General features: G+C 43.4%; 1 protein-coding gene across 1 annotated transcript in view; it reads left to right on the plus strand.

Moving 5' to 3' along the window:
• Window positions 1-12524: 12524 nt before the first annotated feature.
• Window positions 12525-20958, plus strand: part of LOC119402045 (uncharacterized) — a 38377-nt gene continuing 29943 nt past the window's right edge. The window contains exons 1-6 of the mRNA XM_037669125.2: window positions 12525-12619; window positions 12696-12793; window positions 16546-16718; window positions 18533-18622; window positions 19115-19229; window positions 20221-20298. Of these exons, the coding sequence (XP_037525053.2) occupies window positions 12715-12793; window positions 16546-16718; window positions 18533-18622; window positions 19115-19229; window positions 20221-20298 (535 nt within the window). The 5' untranslated portion in view covers window positions 12525-12619; window positions 12696-12714. The remainder of the gene's footprint in view (window positions 12620-12695; window positions 12794-16545; window positions 16719-18532; window positions 18623-19114; window positions 19230-20220; window positions 20299-20958) is intronic.

The raw sequence follows: 20958 nt of genomic DNA on the forward strand, positions 1-20958 counted from the left end.
ATGAGGTATCGTGCACATTTTTAGTCCGAAAACCAAGGCAAGTTTTTTGATGCTGAATACAGAGCTTTTTTCAAAAAAAGTGCAATTCGCAATTTTTTTCAGACGATCTGCTGCACCTTCAGCGACTGAATTGTTTTCATTTTGTAGAATATCGAACAGGCCACCAGTACATAATTCATTTCTACCCTTTGAGTTTGGTTTGTTCCTGTAAAAAAATATCAAACTTTACAAATTTATGTCGCTCGTGCGAAAAGCCCTCGAAGAATCGATATACATGAATAAGTCATTATTTTTACAGTTACATCACTTCACTAGCTTGCCGGAAATACCATTTTATCGACTGCATCCCATAAACGTCCTTTGAAAAAATTGTTGTTTGATGCCCTTTAGCTCAGTTGGCACAGAACTACAGACTCTCACAAACAGGCGGGAAAATTTTTGGCAACAGAAATAAACGAGCACAACGAGTTTCGAACTTCAAGAGAAACGTGGAAATTTTTTCCGCCATATTTGTCATGGTCGGAAAAACGCGAGATGGTTTGGCATGGAATGACACCATGGCAAAATGGAGGTCATAGGCATTGGACAGCAATTTATGGCCGGCGACTTCACCGGCTTATTTGGACTGGAATCTTCTTTTGCAGTCCATTTTCTATATATATATATATTTTAAATTTGTGGGGGGACTGTCATGACCCCTTAAATTTATATCAGGGAAATGTCGCCCGGAACGCGAAACAGAGCACTATTTCCATAATAATAATCAAGCTAGGTTCCGTAGCTTATTGGGTATCGGGGCCAGTGCATGGACAACACTAGTAACGCTTACTGTCATTTCTACTTAGTTAGCAACGCTGACGTCACCAACTGTAGGATATTAAATGCAACAAGCACGTAGCAAACCCTAGTGACTACCATAAGAGCTTTTATAAGAGCGTGCATTGTCAGCATTGAAACTGGCTTCAAATATAGCACAGCTTACGTGGAAAGAGGGACACTAGTGACGGCGTGCTTGGGGTAGGCATAGACACACCTGCAGAATTCAATTATTATGAAACACCATCTGCGAGCAAGCGTAAAGTGCATGCAAGCGTAAGTTGTCATTCACGAAATATTGCCGGTGCAGCCACTGCAGTTACGATGACCAGTAAAAGTGAGCTGGTGAATGCAGTGACTGAGAGAACGTGAAGACCGTTTTGAACTTAATATTATCGAGACATTGTACACCCATGTGAATGGTGTAACTTAGATGTGGGCATAGCTCTCGGTAATTTCGCGTTACATTGTTTTTTTGGTTTTCTCATTGTGAGCACCTTTCTTACATTGTACTGACAGCGATACTCGTGAATATAATTAACATGACACTGTGGCAAAAATTCTTCAAATTTGAAAAAAAAAAGATAAATAATGTTAAACCATTCTTCACTGACGTTACAGTTAGTCCAACGTGACACATTTCGCAGAACAGCATGTAGGCTTCTAATGTATATGTATGGACAGGCACATTTTCGCTGTATTCTACATGAGCAGCACCAGTTCCTTTGATTCCAAGCAGTAGTGTACTAACATATTTTTGCATGTTCAATAGAACTATTCTCAAAGAAAACAATGGCACCACGTTGAAGATTGTCTGCAATAGTTTTCTTTGAAAAGTGAACAATGCAGAACGCCAAATGGCTGCTAAGGTTGGTTCCTCCTATGTCACATTATTTGCTGATGGTATTTTCAACAAGTAGTGTTAAGGCACATTCACAAATATATCGGTGCCTAAATCATTAAAACCTTATTTAGGGTGGCTGAAGATACTTACTTGTTTCCGCTGAAAAGCGTGTAATGCAGAAAAAAATAATTACGATTAAAACTGTGCATTCATTTGTACGAAGGTTACAGTATTTGCAGTTCAGTAGCACATAACCTGCAATTTTTATACAATGATGAAAGACATGCTAGGTGTAAATCATTGACGTCACGGGAACGAAGCTACATATGCTGTATTTAAGCGAAACGTCAGTAAATAGAGTGTATGTACGTATTATCAGCAAACAATATTGGCGATCTAAGGGGAAATATCTCTGATCACTTAGAGTGGTAATTGTTTCAGCGATCATGTAACATGCCCACGGATTCTAAAACCCTTTTGCTATAAAACAGCACTTTCATTCAAGTGTGGGCGACATTCCTCTGTTTTCAAAGAAAACATGCATATGAAGAACGATATACAGAACGACCGAAAAACGTACGGTTTGCAAAAAACACCAGGTGTTCTTTTCAGAGCATGAACGCTATTGAACATTGTCAGCAAAACAGCCGTTATTCACAAAGCTTACGCTTTGTGAAAACTTCGGCTATATGTTTATGTTCATAAGAGTGCAACAACCGCTCAGTGAGACCTCCCATATAAAAAAAAACAATCTCTAATGTATGCCCCCTATTTCATGTTAATTCATCTTGTTACATATAAAGTTGAGAATTCTATAAAAATGCTTCTAGAAAATAAACGCGAAATAAACTAAGCGTAGCCTGAATATATATATATATACATATATATATATATATATATATATATATATATATATATATATATATATATATATATATATATATATATATTGAGAGAGAGAGAGAGAGAGAGAGATACAGCCCGGTATTTCATATAAAGAACCACACAGGAATAAAGAATATTTTTAACGAGCTTGTGATACGTTTCCCATGGCTAAAATTTCTTGCATGCGCAGGTAACACCGATACATACGAGATCGCGTTAGATCCACAGCATGGTGAGATCAAGTAATGTGATAAAATGGTATGCGTTGTTTGTGCCTGTCATGTGATAGTCGATTACAACAATTATTTTGTATAGATAGCTAATTCAAACATACTGATAATGCCGCTTAGACAAAAATTACACCATTTTCCGCTAAAGGGGACCATGAGGCGATGCGAAGCCGGAGCACTTGCACGATCGCGTTCCGTTGGAGCTCGTTGGGCATGCTACCGACCTCGCGTCGTGGAACGCGAAGAGGGACGCTACGCGCGTCGTATCTTCCACCTAACCTGGCCGTTAATTCTCACAGGGCGAGCGGGGAACGCGGTCGACAGGCGGGCGAGAGGGGGGCAGCGTGGAAGAGGAGAGAGAAGCGGAGGGGACGCGCATGCGCTCGAGCTCATCGCGGCGTTGCGCAGGAGAGAATTTCGGCATGTCTAGCCCGCGTTACAGAGGAAGAGTAGAAAGGGGGAGGGGAGAGGGAATGTGGAGAGGGGAAGGGGAGAGGAAAGTGGAGAGGGGAGGGGAAAGGGTGAGTGGAGAGGGTATGCGCATGCTCAGTAAGGGTGGTCACGCCGCACACCACCACCACCACCACCACCGGATTGAGCTCCGCCTTAAGATACTTCACATGTAAAATCTGTGGATATTTACATCGGCCGTGCGCGACACTATAAACCTAGGAAATATTCCTAGCGAGGCCCTGTGTATTCTGGCTCTTATTTTAGATGGCAGCTGTAGAGAAATTGCCCAGTAAAACAGAAAGATAGAATGAGTATTTCGGGTATGTTTTAAACAGTAGGCGATTCTGCACAAAATATGAAAATTAAAACCCAGTGTTTTAACCCGAATCTTCAACAACAAACGCAGTATACGTGTTGCATTTGGAGAAGCTAGGTACGCAATCGGCCAGAGCGGAAGTATAGAATTGTGCGATATTTTCAGCATTACAAATGTCCCATTCTATCCATTATTCTCCGGCATAATTTAAATATTTTTAGAACAGAGTGAAAAGACCTTTCTAGCTCATAACTTTCCACCACCTTGCGGTAACATGAGTCCATGTGCTTCGTGTTGTCAGTTAAGCCCTTGAGCTTCCGATTGCTACCTTCCTGGTTAGCTCAACTGGTAGAGCGACTACCACGGAAAGGCATTGGTCTCGCGTTCGATCCTCAGAACAGCACAAATTTTTTGGGCAACTACGAAGCTTTCTTTCTGAAAATCCGTATGAATTTGCTTGTAGCTTTGCGCTACAAAGATGGACATTGTCAATTTCTCACTCTTCACCCTTCTGCTACCTTACGGAATTCCTGAGAACTGATTTGCATTATTTTAGGAACATTCAAGCTCACAAATAAGAGTTAATTTCTACAAGATACATTCTACATTTAACCGCTCTCATCAAATGCTGCACGACTATAATTCGTCCTAGAAATGCCGGTGAAACCATCTCGGAGTTGTATATGAATAATACTCGAATTAGACATGACCCTGAGTCAAACATTACTGGTTTACTCAAAGGAAGCACTTTAGCACTTTACTCACAGGACTATGACATAGTATGTCCGATCAAACCTTGTAAATGGGCAGCCGTGATTTTCTAACTCAGAGGTCTGTAGTACAAGCGAAAATTAATAATCAATTCAGCACGAGTGTAGATAAAATTATGACAACTAACGAAGACAGCCACAGCACTGATCTTTAAAAGATGTATAAAATTTTTAAGAACTTCAACACTCGCTCAACTAGAGTATTAGGTCTTTCGTGCATACTAGAAGAAAATAGACAATGTACCTCACCGTATGAAACACGTGTAAATTTCAGGAAATCCGAGAAACTGCCGTAGTTTGGTGAAATCGAAGTATGTATACCTCGACGTTCCAACCGGACCACAGAGAAAATCATTTCACGGTGAGCTGTAAACTGTCCTGGATAGCAGAGATATTCAATGCAAACGGCCTCCATGTTGGCGGGCAGCGTGGGAACAGGAACCGTGCTCGAGCAGCTGCGAGCGAAGAAACAGTGACTTGAGAATCAGCTGGCCCGGCGTTGAACTTATTCAGTAGCGATGGCGCTGTAAGCAAAAGGTGTAGTAATTCGATTGTTGCAGTTCGGTTAAAACCAGCCTCACATCTAACTGTCATTGCTTCGACAGAGACAGACTAGAAAACAGACTAGAAAGAAAGGCCTCGCCATTCGAAGAACACAGTTGCCTTTACACCAGCGGGTGGGCCGAGCTGGCTGGTCAGGTGCCAAGGGCTTGACGCAGAGGTGCGGGGAACCACGTCATGAACGTGATATTAATAATGGCGGCTAAACCTTTGTTAATACCCACAACAGGGGATTGCCATGAAATCATGTGTGTAAAAAAACTCGGTGTGTGTTTTCCGTGCGCGTAAGTTAGGATAAATGCAAAAATAACTATATCCAGGGCTAGGCAAAAATACTTTGAAATTGTATCGCGATACGATACAAGATAATCAGGCAAGAAGTATTTGAGATACAGATACAAAATACCACAACGATGATCGTATCCGATACGATACGTTACAATTGTATCTCAAGATACTTCAATACATTCACGAATTGGCACTTATATATTTACATAATGTAGCAGAAAACGCCTATGCACTAAAATGATCGCTTTAAAATTTATTAACTGCTACTAATTTTGTTTCATTTGAATGAAATTTATGTCAGTATCTCAAAAGTCTTGTATTTCTTGCTCAAGGTTTATTACTTTCATTTCGGAACAACTTACAGACGTTGCTTTAGCTGCTTAACATGACAGCTCTCTATACACTTCGCTGATAGCGGTTCTTGCTTCGTACTCTTGTAAATGATGAGAATCGCTGCTCTCTTTGCCACCTAGTTAGCGGGTTGCCATCTAATCACAAGAAATTTATATTCGTTCAGCGAACTGGGAGCGCGGGAACAGAAAGCGGACGAGGAGGTACCACACAACACGAGTGCTCTGTAGGGATGGCAAAATCGATGAACGATTAATCGATTAATCGATAAAGGAGCACCGTTTTCGAGTAATCGTAACCAATTTCCGCCTTTCTGTTAATCGAATTGATCGATTAAAACTCTTCGAATTATCGATTACGGCAACACCTCCCCCCCCCACCCCCCAACACCGCCCCTTGGCCGGTGCGCATCAGTGCGAGGCGGTGATTCGAGACGCAGAAGTTGAGGGCACCTACTCTTTTTGACTACAGCGCATATTTGTACGCTAGCAGAACGAGCCCAAAGCCGGCGGCGGCCCTATCCTACAGAGGCAGAAATGAACTCGCCCTAATCTCCGTCGCCTACAGCGTGTACCTCCAAGCCCTGCCCAAAGCAACCTCCTTGCCAAGGCTTCAAGCCCTGGCAGGAGGCGGCCCCACCCCGACGAGGCAGAGATGCACTTGACCGCTTCTCATCACCACAGCCTACCTTATTCACCTCCTCTCGCCTCTCTTTCTTACATCGAGTGCTGGTTAACCGTCGGCAAATTGAACGCGATGCTTGCTTACTATATTGCCTTATTATTACATTTTGTTGTGTACACTGTTTCCTTTTCATGTCACAATGGCGAGCAATCGCAAGAGGAGCACGGTGTGGATGTTGTTCAAAGAAGATCAAAAAACGACAACTGCGATGTGTGATACAGGTGGTAAGGATTACTCGAAGCCAGCGACAGAAACTCTTTAGATATCACCTGCTTCTTGCCTACTTTATTAATGTCCCAAAGAGTCATCCTCCAAAGAAAATGGCCATGAGCAAAATTACATTGTTGAAGACCCCGTTCCCGAAGGCAAGAATCCGCCTCTTCTGATAGGGTATCGGTAACTCGCTACATAGCCAAGAGTTTTTGTGTAAGTTATCTTGAAGATCAGGTCGCTCTTCAATTACATAAGCGATTTTTATGCTTCAAAATGTTGGACTGTTGTTAATTCGTATTCGTTCAAAAAGCTGCGTCCTCTTCGTACGACCTCTTCCTTGGTCCCTGTGTTTTCAGCGCTATGGCTTTTTGAATGAAAGCAGCAAGGCGGTGCGCCAACGCTCAACAGCGAAGTTTGTTGTTTTCTGTAGATTTCAGACGTGCTAACGCATCGTCTAGTTGTTGAATTTGTATATGTTCGTTTTCGGCTCCGCGCTGCTTCATCGTGTTTGATCGCACAAACTCAGCTCGCCCTGACTTTGATAAACTAGCGATTTTCTTCGCCTGGAGTGTCTATGGGAACTTTCTTGGGTATTGTATTTAACTCTCAGGTCCGCCATGGTGGCTTAATGGTTACAGTGCTCGTCTGCTCACCCGAAGGAAGCTGGTGCGAACCGGCCGCGGCGGTCGCATTTCGATGGAGTCAGAATGGTAGAGGCCCGTGTACTGTGCAATTGTTAAAGAACACCAGAATGCCAAAATATCCGGGGCCATCCATTTCGGCGCCCCTCGTAATCATATCGTGGTTTTGCGACATAAAACCCCACGTATTTGTTATTTGTTGTTTTTTTCCTTGTTTAACTGCACTATGCAGTGTTCCAAGAGGTGCCACATTGGAATATGCGTTGTTTATTTATTGACTGGTTTTTACTGCCGTTATATTTTACTCCTGAGCAAATAAAAGATTATTATTTACCAATGAATGAAAGAGAGAAAATATATTAGAAGGCAAGGAGAGGGGCCTGAGCTAGTACGCCTGGGCCTCCTACACTGCGCTGGGGAGAATACAACGGGGGAAAAGTAGTGAAGTATGATGATGGTGACAGAAAGGAGTGATATATATATATATATATATATATATATATATATATATATATATATATAATAAGACGAAGGGGTCAAGGAAGGCATTATTATTTTCCATTATACTATATACCAACTAGTCCAAATGTCCGCCTGTTAGCGTATATATACCCTTTTCATGATTGTAAAGCTAGCTTTCCTGCGATGCAGTTAGCCAGTTCATAGCAGTTAGGCTAGTCACTTCTGCAAACAGCGTGTTCAAGCGCAGTTTGCTTGCGCTATGACGCGGAAAATGTGGACTCGGCTCTATTTAAATAAACACACATAATAGACAAACCCCAGCACGTGCAACTACGTCCTCGCCTCCACTTAAAGCAGAACACGTGCCGCCTTTAATTCGGCAGATATGGAGCGCAAGGAAGCGCGCTCGCGGATTATGAAAAAAAGTCTAACAAATAGTCTAACAGACCCTGGAGAAAGGCAGCTTTCAACTAATGCTTGCACTCCCACCTCAGCCAGCCTATAAAGGCCCTCGTCTTCTGCTGTTACGCGAAAGGAGAGTCGCGAAATACAATGTGTTGTAATGAGAACTAACAGACAAAAAAGCCAAGGAAAGTATAGGGGATGTTATTTGTAGTAAATATGATGTAAATGTGAGGAAAGTAAAGTGGACGAAAAGGAAACTTGCCTTTGGCAGGGAACAAACCTGCGACCTTCGTATAACACGTCCGATGATCTACCAACTGAGCTACAGCGGCGGTCGTCCCCCGGTCCACTTTATGGGGCATATATGCTTTTCTTTGTGCTTAACAAAGAAAAACGAGCCATTAAAGTTCTTTTTTTTCGTTTTTATGTTCTAATGCCTGATACATTAAACACGCTGACAGTTCGGGCTCCACGGTGGTCTAATGGTTACAGGGCTCAACTGCTGGCCCGAAGGTCGCGGGATTGAATCCTGGCCGCGGCAGCCGCTTTTTGAGTTTAAGCGAAAATGCTTGAGGGGCGTGCACTTATATTTAAGTGCACATTTAAGAACCGCAGGTGTTCGAAGTTTCCGGAGCCCTCGAATACGCGGTCTCTCATAATTATATCGTGGTTTTTGGACGTAAGACACCGGATAATAATAATAATAATAATAATAATAATAATAATAATAATAATAATAATAATAATAATAATAATAATAATAATAATAAGTGGTCTGTTTGAGGCCAGTATGTTACTGTGCAATCTCCCATGGGTGACCTGAAAAAAGAGATCACGTCAGTCTGCAATTATAGTATTATCAAGGGCCTCCACAATACCTAACGTACAAACAGAGAAAAGATGGCGTGCCTACGAGTGAGAGTGTCTTATTTACTTCCTCTTCCTCCTCGTCTCTGCTTTCCCTTTCGCGGGATTTTGCCATGCTCCATGTTTCCGGTGCGTCTTTTCGACCAGTGTGGCAGCCGACAACGCCTCCGATTTCGGTGCGCTCGAGGAGGCAGGCTTTGAGGAAATACGACCAGCGGCCGAATTGTCCATGGATTACGGCCACAGATCCTTCATTCCGTGACATCACCCGAAGACGGAGGGTTCCTGGTAACGATTGGGCGAAAGTGCGAATTCTCACGAAGGCGCAAATGCGCACATATCATCTCTAGCGCCTCTGGTAGAAAGACTTCGGTCGAGATCAAACTCAAACAAAGCCTCTCAAACAGTGAGATATCTTTATTAAAGCACCCATCAAACTGCCGATTAATCGAATAAGCGATTTAAACATCACATAGAAATCAGTTATTCGATGAAAGGCTAAATCGACGAACGATTAACGATTAATCGATTAAAAATTTTAATCAACCATCCCTGGAATTTTTTTTTATTGCGATAGCAAGTATATGGACAGTGTCGGCTGATTTTTGCCGTCGCCGTTGCCGCCGTCATGCCCCGTATATATATCTATATATATATATATATATATATATATATATATATATATATATATATATATATATATATATATATATATATATATATATATATATATATATATAAAAGCCACAAAGTAAATTTCTTCAGAAAAACTTTCCGACGCGCGGAATCGGACGGGCGACCTCTCGCTTTCCAGCGCGCGGCGTTAGACGGTTATGCCACCAGCAGTACCGCCTTTCAGCCTGCGAACTGCGAGCTCTTTATATAAACTATACAATTTAGCATGCTTTCTTAGTCACCACATAGATGGCGCGATGTGCGGTCGGGGGGAGGGTAGGAGCGGGGGGTTATATGTCTTGTGCTTTCCCCGCGATGTCCGCGCTGAAGTCACAGAGCGTACGAAAGTCACTGCGCTCGCTGCAGCGGCTGCGTTTGCAAAATGTGCGCGCTGTTCAAACAGAAATAAGTAACAACTGTGGCAGTTGGTTCGCGCTCGTCCTGTGTGTACCTGTTATTCGTTCGTTTCGTGTGTACTGCTTTATTTTTGAGCAGTGCGCTTCAAGTGTCGAGCTTTGACGCATGATAGTTCGCACTCGTCCTGTGTACGTTCTTTTCGTGCGTCCTTTGGGCTCGATCGACGCACAGGCAATTTTGAGCGGCTTTCTGTTCTTCGCGTTACATTACAATTTATTGCTATCGCATTCATTGCTTCTCCGTTGCGGCGAAACTGTGGCTTTTTTCTACGAGAGAATATGTGCAGCTCGGGAACATCTCAGACATATTGTGTAGTTGCACAAAGCGCCGCTGTACACCACCGCTAACCACACTATATTGCCACTAATAGGTCCGAATACATTCTGATTAGTAATAGTAAAATGATTTAGGAAGCCTAAAAAAGGATATCAAATATATCTAAGTAAAATAGAAATGCGGTTCCGTATCAAACACAGGGAACAAGCATAGAAACATGGTAAAGGCGGTATCCCCAAGAGCTAATAATAACTACTGCGTTTTACGTCCCAAAACTGCGACATAAACATGAGAGGCGTGTGACCCCCAATAGCTATAACAATAAACGTTTAGGGTAAGACCACAGAAAGTTCAGTGCCTTTGGAAAATCCCGCGAAACATCTCGTTGAGATGCTGATTAGCAAAACGAAGCATTTGGTACAACAATCTTTCTCTAATCTCTTTGCTAAAAATTTTTCGATCGCTCCTAATAATTTATATTATAATGCAAATTCAGCTTTGCTATTATACTAAGAAACAAGCAGAATTTTTGCTGCTGTATAATCCAAGCACCTGCAGATTATTATATGTTTGTTTTCAACATCGCCTTGACATAGCAATAAACTCAAGTGGAATACAAATATGTAATCAGTAGCAGAAACGACACACACTTTTAAAAGTAAGAATAAATCAGAGAGATTACCTTGGTAGCTCGTTAAAGACACACACACACACACACACATATATATATATATATATATATATATATATATATATATATATATATATATATAGAAATGTAGCTGTAGCAATCTCATTTGCAAATAAGTCAGTCAGTCTCATTGCATATAAGTGAAGCTTGCTTCCACGAGGTCCTTCAAATCGCCGATGTGTGAAGGCCACGAGAAACAAAGCAACCCCATTCTTGCATTATTCAGACTTCATGACGAAGCACAACACAAGGGTAACTTCGATAACGACAATACAGCGGCATCACAATCTGTGCGAAAGACGCCGCCTGTATGGAGCGCGCAGCACAAGACAGTGGATAGGAGCCAAATGTGATGGCGCTGACACAACTCAAAAGAAAGACAAAACACCGTGAAAAGAAGAGGTCGGCTGGGCGTAGATGTTCGTGCACTTGTCTGTCCAGCCGATGTGAGTGCCATCACGTGACTCTGTTCCATCAAGAGGGACGCTCAGAGCTCATTCCCTGCCTTCTCCGGAAAATTGTGGTGGAAAGGTGAAAGAAGGTCACTGCCTTTAGTTTATTGTGGTGGCTGAGTGGCAGCAGTATCAGCATCAGAAGTGGAGTTCAGCCATCGTTTATTGTATCGCGCGCTGGCGTTGCGATTGCAGTATCTTGTATCTTAAGATACACTGTACATTCTTCAATGTATCGAAAATACAGATACTGATACGAGTTTTGCGACACGTATCGCGATACGGATACGAGATAACCAAAGAGTATCTAAGATAGTATCTGAGATAGATGTATCTTCGATACTTCCTAGCAGTGACTTTATCGCACTCTGACAAGACCGACTAGTAGAAAGGAATGTGTAGTTCTTTGAAGACAAGTCAAGATTGGTTTTGCTGGAATTTCCTAAAATTGAGAATGGTAACGTCTGATTAACGCAGCTATATGTGTTTGAATTAACTTTTGCTCGGCATTGACGCCCTTCACAGTAGGGTGGTAGAATGTGCAGTTTTAGCCCGCTGTGTGCGGGTTCGACAGCAGCTGACATGCGTGGCAAGATAACGACACCCAGTTACGAGTTATACATTAGCCTCCATATTTCGTACTAAGTATTCTGGGCCCAAACGCACACAAGATGAAACACGAGGAGTTCTCGGAAAATTGATATGTCAGTTGCTTCCTATGGCGGCATTTTTCTTGTTTTCATTCGTTTTCATTTATTTCATTCATTCAATTTTCATTTCGTTATGCTTCCTAATGTCATGCTCGGTGGCGCTAGAATTCTGTTTCGCATCTGAGAGCCGTTTCTTAAGGGCACATTTTGCAATGTAATTTGGCGGATATGCGAAGTACTTGTGTTGTCATCCCTTGGATATGTGTTGTACATGAACTTTGGAATTTTTATCGATTCGTCGAATGGAGTTCATTTCCCAAGTTTTGCTATTTTAATTCTCTGTGCGTTCGCCATATCGCAGATTAGGTGTGACTAGGATCAATTTATTGTCATATCTGTCGACTTGCCCAACAACCTGTGCTTGCTAACTTTGTCTCTGTTTCACATTTCGCATTTCATACAATCGTCGTCTAGGATGACTGGTCGAGCATTGTAACGAGGCCAGCTGTACGTGGAGCCATCGCAAATGTCCAGCAAGTGCTGTGACTCGTAGCACATAAGACGTATTCGGCGTAGGGAATGCAGGAATGCCTGACTCCGCAAACGCAGTTTCGCATTTGCAGAATTTTAATGCGGGAAGCTCTGCAGCCGCTAGAACAGTAGATTAAGCAAGTGAGTTACAATTCCGCACTTTTTTGCACTGTACATTCGCTGAAGTAAGCCTCAGGTATGTTTGGATTCACTGTAGACATTTCAGCTTGTCAAGTATGACCAGGCCAGATGTTTACCGTACAATTTCGCTGTCAGTTGTCTGGATGGTCGCAGAAGTTCTTTCGTCAAGGGCACGTAAGTGGTGTTACATTGTTCCATACAACGACCCACAAATTTTATTAAGCAATAACGTTGATACGTACTACTGAGGATGCACGTGGAGGTTCTAGAACTCATTCCTCAGGCAACTTGCTTCTACCTATAATGCCTTGGATACGTGTATACTTCATTTCTATAAACATGAAAACCGCTTATGAAGCATCATCATAGCTGGGAACGCAGTATTTGAGTGTGCATCATGTCTATACAAACCGAGCAAAGTAGCGATTTGGCCGAGTTGGTAGAGCTGTTTTATGATGATATGCAAACGCTTTGCCTAGCATACTTTGATTATCATTGGGAATTATTGACAAGAAGCAACGGCTAATACTTCGCAACAGTACGAGTAAAAATAAATGACAAATGAAAGTCGATAAGGTTTTCTGATAAATAGGCATACACTCTTGCATGATGGAACGTCATTGTGATGGCGTTCGCCAGCACATTTACTTCCATGGATATGTTCATTAATCGGTTAGTTTGAGGTCAGCCTTACATCATGCTCCATAAAGAGCAGCTAACATTTAAAAATATAACTGAGTAGAAGTGCGCTTGCCTAAGACCGAAACTCAGCCGCTACGTGCTAATATGGTTACCTTCCTTGCCTGCTGATCACACTGGTTCGATCGCGGCCGAGGCGTTCGAATTCCGACGCAGGCGATATGACAGAGGCCATTCTACTGTTTATTTCGGTAAACTTTAGAGAAACTCAGTTTGGTCGAAATTTACACAGCCCTACAATACGGCGTGCCTAACGATGTTATCGTGGATTAGGCACGTAGAACCCCACAAAATATTATTATTAGTTGAGAACAGTACAACAATATTGCCACAATGAAGAATACAGTCGGTGTTGCGCAAACAGTTGAATACTTTATTAGGTGAACCTACTGCCATCTTTACATTTATCGCCAAGCAACGCGAGTACTGACATTCACAGTGAGGCATAAGTGGCAAGCACAGCCATCAGTAGTAGGGATAAGATGCATGGATCGAACATGTCGTCTACTTATGCAAAACCATCGCAATATCAGAGCACAGCTGGTGCTCTTGTAAGTTCCTAGACATAGGTTATTATTTGCTTACGTCAGGAAATCTGGTATATTAACTACAGAAACAGCATTAATCTTCAAAAAGGTTTTGATTAAGGTAGATGCGTGTTGTGCCGAAGATTAATTTCGAAGCATTTATAAGCCGGTAGTAACTGTAACTGGACAGCATAAAAAAATCACAAGTGTCAACTCTTTTGAATTGAAGAGCGTAAATTTCGTTTCTTAAGTTCACATTTCGCTAGGCCAGTTCACTGAAAGTGTCTTCAATACTTTTGTCAATGAAGTGAAGCTTTGTTTAGATTCTCGTTTCTCCTCTCAGGTATTTCACTATTTTTAAGTAGGACACTTTTAGGATAGCATGTGTTCTATTCAGCGCACGCAATAAAAAATGTTTCTTCAGGAATAGCACTCTGTGTATGGCGAATATGTTTAGTAGGCTTTCCGCGTGTTCTATTTTGGGCTCACTTTATAATTCTCATATTCCTGCTGTCTCTATTCTCGCCTCCAACACTCGGGATATTATCGCAAAATATCACTAACCATATGTTCAATCTGAATATGCTAAGTACGTGTGAAGCGTTTGTAATTTATCTATGTCAAGATGAGTCAAAATTTATTACTTTTTTTCTGATATTCGTCAGATCAGTCCTGTAATATCTGCAAGGTCAACATTCCGGATTGTATTTAGCGCAAAAAACACAAACACGAAGGGAAGAACCACGAGACCAGCGCAGTCTCATGGTTCTTCCCTTCGTGTTTGTGTTTTTGCGCAAAATGCAATCCAGAATGCAATACCAACTCGCCCAACGCTCAGTTCTTCTAAGGTCAACATCTTTCACAAGGTGGTGAACCGTTTTTAATAAAGTCAGCGAGCATATTGTGAGCGCATATCAGATTTTCTTGCAAAATTTATTAGACGCAGCCTCAATTCCGATGCCAGAGCACGCGAGGCGCCTTTTGCTATCTACGCCGACGGTAGTATGTACTCTCATCTGGGCGCAGCTCAAAGACCAGATAATGTCGCTTGCATATTAAAAATGTTACCCACGTCACCCTCTATGTATTTTGCAAGAACTGCCAATAAGCTCTGCATCTCTACGCGCATGTTTACACCCCCTAAAAATGAATGGCGTCAGCAGCATTCGAAGTCGTGCTTTTGAAATAGTCGTTATTTTGCGCCTGTAAAGTGATTTCGCAAATGAGTTCTGTCAGGCTACCTTACATTAAAAAAAGCAAGAACTTGAAAATATTAGCATTACGTTTAGAAATGACGTGCCGCTCGGGATCCTGTTGATAGCGAAACATTTCCGTGGTCAACACCTAATAATAGTAACATCAGCCAAATACGACTTCGATAGTGCACTTTTATACAGGTGCGAAAGGGAGACATATTTAATATTTACGTGTATCTGTAGGATTGCGTAATGTTCTTATTCCTTGCGTATCCTGCGTCCTGTCTACCTCTATGTTGGCTGCATAACAATTGATCGATGTGTAGGCGTTTCGAATTGTACGAAAAAGTATAAACACAATCGTATACCTTGATATGCATCAAGCACATCAACCTGCCGCCTAAGAAAACAATTTTGCGGAAATCTCCAACGCCGGCACTTACATACATGTGACTGGGTTTATTCACCTAATGCCTCTTGCAAGATGTGTTTCGCATTAAGTGGTTTTGCAGCTGGCTGTCTGGTGTATGCCACTGTGGCGAAAAGTGAGGACTACGCAGTTTCAAGGACGGTGACGACACGCTGTTAGTAATAGGGTCTAGAGCACTGCAATGGCCCGGCCGACCCGAAAGCCCGGATCTGGCCCGGCCCGCAGGCCGAGCCGGGCCGTCCGAAGCGTTTTCAGCGGGCCCGGGCTGGGCTCGGTCTTGAAAGTGCGGGCCTGGGCTGGGCCCGAGCTTGAGGCTGTGCCCCAGGCCGTACTCGGGCCCGCTCAATAGAAGGCCTAAGTCGGGCCTCGGAGCACACGCGAACGTTATGCATTGCATGGTCTAAGGCATTTTGTGTCAAGCTGAATTTACACGTGCAAAGAGCTGGCTCTTAGTAAAGCTTAGCAAGGAAAATAGAAAACTTGAAGTTCTATTTTTTTACCAGTATAGAAAGATCTATACTGGTGCGTTTATTTTATGTTGTATGCTCATGAATTCACCTATATATATATATATATATATATATATATATATTGCTGATGTTATGGCGTGGGTAAGCTTGTAATCACCTTCAAAGCGTTATATTAATTTTTGCTTGGGCAGCGAGGGAGTTAAAGGGACATAACTTGTCCCTTTAACAAAGCCCAAGGCATCATTATTATGCATCATCAACAACTAATATCCTCTAGCGGGACGGGTCAGGCCTGGTCATGAAGACGCCCGCCGTGGATAAGTTTAGTAATGAACGCCCGTGTGCCCGGACCGGGCCGGGGCATAGAACCACGGGCCCGGGCCGGGCTCGGGCTGGGTTCGGTCATGTACGCCCGCGCCCGGGCCGGGCGCAGGCATGGAACCACGGGCCGAGGCTGGGCTCGGGCCTCAAAAAGCGGGCCCGGGCCGAGAAATCAGGCCCCTGCAGTGCTCTAATAGGGTCAGACTGATGTTTTGTTTTACATTCAATACTACTGTAACATAACTGAACCAAGTCTCAGTTAATGAACATAATCGAATTACAGGACCATTGACCGAGCACGAAGTATTTCCAACAGTAATTGCCGAAAACAGCTCGGCTGGAACTATTGCGCTTTCAATTGACAGAAGTATTACGTTAACTTTACAAGAATCGTCCGCCTTTGCAAGTAAATTTAGAGTATTTACTCACGATCAAGATGCTACCGAAGGAAAAGAGGTGAGATGTTATGCATTGCTCACTACATTGTATGCTTAAAACGCAATCGTTCCCGCGGCCACGGGATACACACTGAACGCATTTGTACGGTACTACATTTAACGCAGGTTGTTGCTATGGCTTACCTGTACATTACAAAGAACTAAACAGCGCTAAAGCGGGGACACAGATTCACAGATTATTATCGCTTATCAACGCACAGCTGCTAACGTAGAACGCCGAATCAAATCCGTCTACTTCTAACATACACTGTTTGAAGGTCGGCACACCCAGGCTGCATGTTATTTGAGAGCCTGTAGACTTTGTATGTAGTCCACTCTTGTAGCGTATAGAACAACTCAATAGTGCTTCACGCGCTCGTTTTTTCTCATTATTTTAGATGCCAAGCCGCTTTTGCTCGGGTCTGTGTCCGGCGGGGGCGTCCACGCTCCACTGCGCATGCGCCTACTCTCTTTCCCACTCTCCTCCTTTACGCAGGTGTTCTGTCGCCTTCTCTCCTCTCCTCCCCCGCGCTGCAGCCGCGGCGCAGCCTCTCCTCCCACGTGACGCTGCCGCGCCGCAGCCAAATACAGCCTGTAACCCAATCTCTCCTCTCCCTCCCCCGTTTCGTGTGTATCTAAGCGCGTGCGTTCGGTCGGCTTCCGTCATTCTCGCTTCGCCCTCGTTCAAATGAGTTAAAACGTCAACGTCGGCTCCACTCGTTCACCCGGCGCTAACGGAAAGCAACGCACAAACACAACGTAATGATAACACAAACAATAAATACAAACTTCACAAACTGACGGAAACGCCGAGTGAACGTTACGGAAACTTGGTGTGGGCCCACAATGCTGATTCGCATTTCCTCGTGGTTCGCTTGAGTGGGAGATGCTGTAATTTCTTTTTTATATAACCGGTCCATCACACATGTCATACTGCCTTGCGCACACCACGCCCGAATGACTAAAAACCTTCCAGATTATTTTAGAACCTTCCGTTAAGATTCCGCGCACAATGTGAACATTAGAGTTTAGAACCGAAGGTCGCGGGATCGTATCCGGGCCGCGGCGGCTGCATTTTTGATGGAGGCGAAAATGTTTGAGGCCCGTGTGCTTAGATTTAGGTGCACGTTAAAGAACCCCACGAGGTCAAAATTTCCGGAGCCCTGCACTACGGCGTCTCTCATAATGATATGGTGGTTTTGGGACGTTAGACCTTTAAACCCTAGATAATATTATATTAACATTAGAGTTTACTCTGGAACTTGCGCGGCCACCAGCAATAACAGTGGAATCTTCAATGGCGCATGTATAATATCCGATGCGCTTTCCCGCTTGGCAATCGCCGCTATCAGCGCACAGCGTGAACTGCTTGTACTTTGACTTTTCATTTTCAGGGCACAAGTTCACCAAATGAAGAGTTGCGTGTTTCTCAGTCTTGCTGCAGCATTCTTCACCGTCACAGCCACGTGACAATAGTATAGCTATGTCGCTAAAATGCGCGAAGCAGCCACAATTTCTGCGTAGATGACGATATTGCTGTCAGTACCAGTAATTAAATAATTCGCATGTTCCCGTAGCTGGTCAGTGACTCAATCTCTTGATTCATGTAGTTCGTTGTTCAGTGGACAAAGCGAGCACTGCATCCTCAAAGAAATTCTTAAAGGAAAATATTTCCATAACTTTTACACCACATGCACGACACAGAAAAGCGTTTTGGAGTGTGGAAAAATGTTTCAGCTCATAATCTTAGACAAAAGCACCCAATCGAAGCAGATGCATCACATTCATACCTGATTTTTTTATTAAATTTCTGTTCTACGAACGTATTTTCAGATACAGCTAACTGAGTTTGGTGGAAAAGTCTACGTAGATCAAAGTACGCAGGCTGTACTTCTGATTTCCTATGAGAACGGAGTCCGCGTGGTAAGTTGTTCTCATGCAAAAAAAAAATGATTTATAACGCGCAGTTCTATCTTTGACATGTCCATAACCACACACACAAAAAGAAACACCTGTCTTAGCTCCAAGTTACGCTATAGCTCTGCTACAAAATCTGCGTGCATGAAAGATTCTTGCACGTATTCCACTAAGTTTTGCCCGCTGAACACAGTTGCAAGAGGCCTGTGTATATTCTCAAACACGGCGTCTCGCTGGAGCGTCCAGCAACACGCCGTGTTCAAGAATATTCTTCTTTTCAAGCCTCTACATTCTCCTGAGCTCAGGCGTTTGTGTGTACAAACGGCTCAGATGTTACGGTGATTCGTGTCATGGCAAATTTTCTCTATGATAATGTGAAGAGATATCGTACCGTTGGGCAAGAGTACACACGACTTAATTAATTCAGTTACAATACCCTATTATAACGCACGCTAACGGTAAATATGTCATAATATGCGTGGTGTAATCCATCTCCAGACGGGACTGCTAGGTGGCGGAGTCAGGATTGCATTTAAGGAAAATTTAAAACCTCGCAACGATGGTCGGATTGCACATAACCTATTCACCGTTGAAGGAGATTACTCACTTGAGGGTAAGAATGTAAGAGTAAGTATTTTCGAGAACACCCGGTACAATATAATACATACATAGACGTCTACTGCACGCATACCTATAAACGCGCCTAGTCGCACACAGTATTCGATACACCGGCCAAATTACTAGCTGTTGCTTCTAGACTATCAAAATAAGGCAGAAGTTCAGGAGAAGATCGAAGCTTAAAGAGATCAAAAATCATTAGATAGAGGTTGCCGCTGGAGCCACCCCCTGTTCAATTTTTCTTCCAGGCTATCGATAATACTAAGAAATGGGGGTTTAGTGTCACAAATCCACGATTTAATTATGAGGGATGCCGTAGTGCAGGGCTGCGGAAATTTCGACCACCTGGGTTTCTTTAATGTGCACAGAATGCGGCCGCCTCGGGCGGTATTCTATCCTGCGACCCTCAGGGTCAGAAGTCGATAACCATAACCATTAGACCACCGTGGCGGGTTCCAGGCTATCAAATATTATAATTAGTTTTCGATGATCCCCTTGGTTATTCTTGATCCTTGGCTTGGTACGATTGCAGCAAATGAGAACCGAGACCTTAGGTTCTCGTTCCTTTCATTTGTTATATTTGAAGGTGCTCAGCTACAGCAGCTTTGACGTGTCCAGTTAGCATCATGGGTTCATCGGTAATCACCTTAGCGCAAAACGTTCCCGTACCGCGGGACGCCTGCGAATGAGAGGATATTTCACATTCCCCCAAAAGACCCAAACGCTGTGGTATGGAATCTAGTAGGTAGATTGAGCGTACGGGAATGAATAATTCAGGCAAAGTTTTTGACATTACAAAGAGGCATGCAGCAAACCTAGGTCAATTGCCTTCCGGGTCTTACTTTTAATATTTGTCACCTTTCTTTTATTAGTGCGGGAATATATCTTTTGTCTGCGTGAAAATAGTTGCTGGTACCACACAAATGCAGTAACGCTTCCCAACTATCTGCTTACAGAAATATATTTCAGCAATTTCTTACTTCCAGCGTTTTACCGCGACAATCGCAAAGTCAATGTGCCAAAGAAAGTCAAAGTGAATGCACGCAGTGAAGCGCCTTCCCGAGGTATGCCTTTCAATATAAGTACCGTACAGTAATTCCAATGTCTGCGTGAGCCTGATCATATGTTACTATTGTGTGTTCATTGTGGTCATGTATGAATACAAGTGGACTTTTATCCTAGATGAATTTTCTCCACTTAAATTCAATAAAACACTCGCTCCCACTTGATTTAGAGAAAGCCAGTGAAACCCGCTTTCAGAACGAGGGATACGGGTTTCAAAATAACCCCAGAAAAAGCTACCAGTTCCGTGTACGAATACAAACGATGAGCGAAGCTCCTTAGAAATGGGACGCAAACGTCTATGCGCCTGCTCTTTCTGCTGGCTTTCATGAAGACGGTAGGGTTGGGAGCGGGTGGGGAGAGCGTCTGCTGCGCTCGGTGGCGGGAACGACCGAGAGAGTGAGTGTGCGGCGCGCGCAGCGCAGGGAGAGAGGTGCGAGCGATGATTCGGCAGGGACCTTCGACGGCGGCGACGGAACGCCGCGCGCGGCATTCGGTGCGCGCAGCGTTTCGTTGTCTTTTCGCGCCGGCGCCGGTTGGAGAGACCATCTGCCACTACCTTCGACAAAGCGCCCGTAGTGCGCTAGAAAGATTGCTGTCATATGATAATCCACGATAAAGGTGGTGAAAGTGAAGACGACCATTATAACCAGTAGTGCACA

This window comes from Rhipicephalus sanguineus, chromosome 8 (genome assembly GCF_013339695.2).
Source record: "Rhipicephalus sanguineus isolate Rsan-2018 chromosome 8, BIME_Rsan_1.4, whole genome shotgun sequence".
Classification (NCBI taxonomy): domain Eukaryota; kingdom Metazoa; phylum Arthropoda; class Arachnida; order Ixodida; family Ixodidae; genus Rhipicephalus; species Rhipicephalus sanguineus.